The sequence below is a fragment of the Triturus cristatus genome, chromosome 3_1, assembly GCF_964204655.1.
Source record: "Triturus cristatus chromosome 3_1, aTriCri1.1, whole genome shotgun sequence".
Classification (NCBI taxonomy): domain Eukaryota; kingdom Metazoa; phylum Chordata; class Amphibia; order Caudata; family Salamandridae; genus Triturus; species Triturus cristatus.
The window spans coordinates 66,502,323-66,508,322 of NC_140583.1; the positions used below are offsets into that span (position 1 = coordinate 66,502,323).

The 6,000-nt window shown below is 44.6% G+C and overlaps 1 protein-coding gene across 1 annotated transcript in view; it reads right to left on the reverse strand.

The window, feature by feature from the left end:
* Positions 1 to 2,136, reverse strand: part of HSD17B12 (hydroxysteroid 17-beta dehydrogenase 12) — a 400,959-nt gene extending 398,823 nt beyond the window's left edge. Inside the window, exon 1 of the mRNA XM_085643463.1 lies at positions 1,906 to 2,136. Coding sequence (XP_085499589.1) covers positions 1,906 to 2,077 — 172 coding nt within the window. The 5' untranslated portion in view covers positions 2,078 to 2,136. The remainder of the gene's footprint in view (positions 1 to 1,905) is intronic.
* Positions 2,137 to 6,000: the final 3,864 nt, after the last annotated feature.

The following is a 6,000-nucleotide window of genomic DNA, read 5'->3' on the forward strand; positions in this document are numbered from 1 at the left end:
AACATATATAAAATTGACCCCCAGTGGTATTTACTAGCCTATGTGAACGTGTGTGTTTATAGGCCCAGGTGAGTATATGGTGTTTGAGTACCTGAGGCTGGTAACCCGCTGGATCACTGGTGAGTTAACTTGAGCTAAAATGTACCGGTGTCTGTTCACTCAAAAAGGGAATGAGCAATAAAGATGCCTTTAAATCTTGTTTTTATCATGACACATTTGCAGTCTAGTCAAGGACAAGGGTCAAATGTCAGTTTGGCTTTATGAATTGTTGCTTATCTGTTCCTGGGATATGGTGTTTTATTTTCTTTCTTTTATTATAATATAGTAAGTGTTTTTTGTCAAATGATTTATTTGGCGAGAATTGTGAAAAAATGGCTGCAAAATGTAAGGTTTTAATTTTAAAATATATCCGGAATTATAAAATAATTTTTTTTGTAATTCAGAAAAGTGAGGCAAACAAAGATTTACATTGCAGCAAAACAAATCAGCACACTTTACTAGGTGATGTGCAAATGACAAATATTTGCATAAACTTGATTTCCAGACGCTGTATGCTATATAGTTTTAAAACCACGTCAGTGGGAAACTCTGTGGCCACTTCAATGTAAGATCTGCTGATTGCAAATGACAGGGTGCAGCTACTATATGCTTTAGATATGTATTAAATAAAAGTGACAGTTTTAACCATAATTTGAGACAAATTCATGCTCCCACGCTGATGACAATGAGGTTAATAAGCTGAAGGAAAATCAGCGGACATGTGTATCCTATATGTGGCTAGATTGTATTATATATAGAGCTTAGTCTATTAAATCAAACAAAAAGATTTTCTGTACAGCAGACATGCTGAACTCCCATATTTGAAGGTGCTCTCATATGTGATGAAGAAGAAAATGGCATCTCAGTGAATTAAAATACCAGGATTACATAATTTTAAAACAGTTTATGGGTAAAGAGCATAATAATTGGGTCGACTAGATTACTTAAATCACTAGACCTCCAGGTCTAGTAACATTTTTAGGATTTTTCTAAGCCTGTTGTGGTAACACAACATCTTGGTGGTTTGAATACTGTCCCTACGACTTCCTCTTTATATTGCCGAAGACCCGTATAATTATACCCCCCAACCCTATTTTGGGACATCTCCCTCAACTCCTTCACTCCCACTCGTAGCATATAGCATCCGCAGGCGTAGCGACGTTCGCCTACGGTTACCGGTGATTATATTTCTTCCTGTGTGTGCAGGTCGATGTCCAACATTTATACTCCCGTCCCCGTGTGTAAATATGTAGCAGACGTAGGTGCCGGTACTGCCACTCGCTGATATTGCCTACTCTTGGGTTGGTAAGGGCTTACTTCCACAAGTGTTGGCACAGTAACCGCGGTATGTTGCCTTAGCGCAGGTCCCATGGCACACCACTTCTTGCGATGCCCCATGCTGCACCCCTGTATACTGCCCATTTATGATGCCAGAGTCCCCGGCCGCGTTTCGCTTTGGTAATTCTAAATTATGAAGCAGCCTGCAATGGCTAGTTTACTCCATGGTACAGCTCCCATTAGGATGACATATACCCCATGATTATTAGTGCAGCCCCTTCAAAGCCCACGTCCAATCCCCCAGCAGTTGACGTCAGCCTCCCAGGGTTTGCCCCCTTATAGATTGTTCTGGTCTTCCTCAGAATACCACCCACAGAATCTGTAAAATTGTACAGTAAACTCCGATTAACTACAATAAGATCCGCCCTGTTGCAGTAGCAAGGGTACAGCAATTGGGGGCTTTGCACAGCTCCCAGATGTCAGTGCCAATAACCCCCCCCCCCCCCCCAGCATTGCGCAAGAGGGGAGTACCGTTGTCTCTGAGCGAACTGTTTTTTCCTAGACAAATGCTGCTCCCACGTGACTCACCTGCCCACCGCCCTAATCCCGGGCCCACTTGGATGCCGCCCCCGACTCCCCAGACTCTCAGGGCGCTGAGAAGGGTGTAGGCGGCACGGAGTCCCAGCCAGGCTACGGCCAGCAGGCCGACCCAGCAGAGAAGGGGGGACCCTGCCTCTGAATGGAACCACATCCCGTGCATGACAGTAGCTAGAAACCGAGGCTCGCACAGCGACCCGGAAGAGGTGACAGGAGGACGCACTGCGCATGCGCGCACACTGACAGGTAGGGGTGGGCACAAGTGAAGAATGGCAGGTAAGGGATGGCGCATGCGCGGACAGTCACTGAGCATGCGTAATGACTGACGGCTGTCAACGCAGGGTGCAACTCTAGCTGCCATCTTAGTAATTACCATTACTCGCTGTGATTGAGATGAGCCCGCACACAAACTTCAAAAGATAGTTAAAGTACATTTATTGTAATGAAACGATAATGCATCGCTTATAGTATTTAGAATCTTTACACTGTTTTTTATATTATACATTCTGTGCATGTTTTAAAACCTGATGTCATTGCCAAATGTATGCATTTTGTACATATTGAAATCTTGATACTATCGCCACATTTTAACGAGGAACAATGCATGTAGTGCAACATTTTTAGAATAATTGTTACACGCAAGTTAATGTTTTGCAGGACGGGAACTCCATTTACCACTCCTCACCCGCTTATGTGATACAGCACATTGGTCCGTCGACTACCTTGGTCCTTCTTTTATGTTTCCTGTCCTAACACTACGGCATCAAGGGGCGGGCCTGGACCTCTCGTGTTCTTCGCCCCACCCATCACGCCATTCACCCGCCTCCACATGGCGTACTAGTGCTTTGACTCTCTGTTTAGTGTAGGTCAGGCGCTTCATAGATTCAACGAAATTGGGAATTTTTATTTGGCTGTTCCAAATTATTGCTTAGACTATCTACTAAAGTCATGCCTATCTACTAAGTCATGAATCAAACTTTTTTTCACTAGTAGAAGACTGTTTTTCTTAACGCCAAGCGCTTTATTCGTAACAATGGTTTGAAACGTTTGTTCTTGGAGCCCGATAATTCGGAGGGCATCCGTAGAAGCGGAGAGATGGCTGACGAGTTTTCAGTTTGGTTCTGAGTCACAGTGACAGTTCCAGTATTTGAACGTGTTTAGATTGACATGTCACTGACTGGCATGACTACGAGTGGCACTATATCACGAAAAGAGCAAAAGACTGTAGCAGGCTAATGGTCTGACAGTATTTAAAAACAAGCATTGGCATAGCCAATAGGTCTCGCTTTTGGGACCTTATAAGTATTTAGTTATGCAGCACAATATCCTTGGTTCAATAACATCAACTGTTGCATGGCTAAAAACTTATAAGGTCCCAAAGGCGAGACCTATTGGCTATGCCAATGCTTGTTTGGCTTAGCACTCAATATTGCTAATGACCCTTTATTTTTTCACTCACTTGACTAAAGTAAGTGCTATGTGTGCCTCCTCACTTTTAAGACTGGGCAAATAGTGCACAAAACGAGACGTTACAATGAAAAGTAAAAGGTGAATTTATGCTTTGAACAAAATAACAAGAAATATTACAGCTATTTTTACCCACTTGCACTAATGAGAATGAGAGAGAGTCGTACAAAACATCCGGACCACAGCACACGGGAAGGAAACTATTTTCAAACAAAACTATGGTGCAATAAATGATGAGTGGCATACAGAATTTAGGATAGGGCACACGTATATTATGTACAAATAGAACTAGCTAACATAAGTATTCCAAAAGGCAGTGGTAATGTTTTGTTTGACAAAGATGGGGAGGCATGTGTTCCAGCCTGCTTCTACGTAGATTCAAGAGATGCATTTCTGCCATAACTTTGATCACACTGGAACTCATGACATCAATGAGATGAATATGCACATCTGCTCTGAGACCGTTTCGCTCACATCTCTACCCATTATCCTCCTCAAAGACCTAGAGGGACTAGTGATTACAATTAAATCAGGATCTCCAGACGACCCCCTTAGACCGGACGCCTTCAGGAAAGCTCAACAGGGTCTCCTACCAAAGTACCTTGATCTACTGAATTTATCCCTCACTTCGGCGGTGATCCCAAAATCCTGGAAACATGCAAAAGTGGTCCCGCTCCTTAAAAAACCTTCATTGGACACCTCCAAGCCAGAAAACTATCGTCCAATATCACTGCTCCCATTTTTATCTAAAATTCTGGAAGCTCATGTGAACTCGACACGAACACATTTTTTGGAAGCTAATCATATACTTGATAACTCTCAAAATGGGTTCCGACCACGTTATAGCACCGAGTCTGCACTGCTGACGGTGGTAGAACAACTGAAATCCGTAGCAGATACTGGCAGGACCTCAGTTTTGGTCCTGCTGGATCTGAGTGCGGCATTTGCTACTGTCTCCCACGAAACCTTGCTCCACCGTCTGGAGGAGATAGGGATTAGTAATACAGCCTTGTCGTGGTTCTCCTCCTTCCTGGTCGATTGGACCTTCCAAGGGATAGCCTCTCCATTTGCCTCCCATATTCATCCACTGCGCTGTGGGGTCCCTCAGGGCTCGGCACTGAGCCCTACGCTCTTTAACATATATATGAATCCACTGGCGCGGATGGCCAAAGCAAGGGGAATGTCCTTGGTGTCGTACGCTGACGACACCCAATTGGTGATCACCTTGGCTAACAATCCCAGCCATGACAGAGCGAAGTTTAAAGAAGACATTCTGGCCATTGCAGAATGGATGACAGCTAACTTCTTGCAGCTGAACTCTGCGAAATCTGAGATCCTTCTGATTGGCAAAGACTCCCATCTCTGGAATAATGAATGGTGGCCTCCAGCCCTTGGAGTCCGTCCGGCCCCCAAACCTGCATTATGCTCGACAAAGATCTTACCTTTGAGACACACGCCAAATCAGTGGCAGGGAAATGTTTTGGGCTGCTACGCGGCCTTAAACCGATACTCGAGCTTTTTAATGCCCAAAATCGTCAGCTGATTATCCAAGCTTCCTTATTGGCTCGATTGGATTACTGTAACGTGCTTCTCTTTGGCTCTAATAAGGCTGTTGTGAACCGATTGCAGCGGGTTCAGAACGGTGCAGCACGTGCCATCTTTTTTCTGCCTAAGTACAGTCAGGCTTCAAATCTTCTCTCTCGTCTGCATTGGCTGCCCCTTGCACATCGAGTATATTTCAAGACACTCTGCATCATGCATAAGATTCTGACTGGTATTGGCCCAGATATTCTGAGTGATTTGTGCTCCCTCTACTCCCCACAGCGTGCACTTCGCTCAGCTAATCTTATGCTCGCTCATACTCCACGCATCCGAAGAGCCAGATCTGGTGGCCGTTCTTTTAGGCGATTGGCCCCATCCTAATGGAACTCCCTTCCCTTACACATCCGTAGCATCTCTGACCACCACGTCTTCAGACAGTTTGTGAAGACATGGCTCTTCTCTCAATTCTAATCCATAGGCTGTAACCCCTCTCATCTCGCTTTAGCGCTGGGACGCCTTTTTGCCGAGGCAGCCATGCGCTTTATAAGTATTCTAATCTAATCTAATCTGCTGTAATGTGCATCTCTGCCTCATTGATTAATACGCAGAACCAAAAGAGCATCAAGCTTTTCTGTGCTGGGTACTTAAAATATAGATGAGAGAATAATATTCGTTCACTGGCCAAGTATTCGGATAAGTGTGGTGGCTCCAATGGAACAGCTGGCAGCAATGGATGTGCTTTTATATAAACAGGATGCTGTCAGTCTTAGAATAGAAGGGCTAATACAAGTGGATGAAGTATTCTAGAGCTCTGTGAAGACCCTCAACTTCGAGTATAACCTCTATTAATCCGACTAAGAATATACAGAAGGCATTGGCACAGACGGTAGAGCAACTGTCCACCCTATATAAGCGATCGAGCATGCGAAGGAAGGGAAGGCTTGTCACTGGGTACACATGGCGGCGGAATTACGTCAACACATATTAGACAGCATTGGCCCACAGTGATAAATGCGGGGGTGGTCTATTACAGGTGCATTTGAAGAAGGGGGGCTGGCGATCATTAGTTAAGCTGGT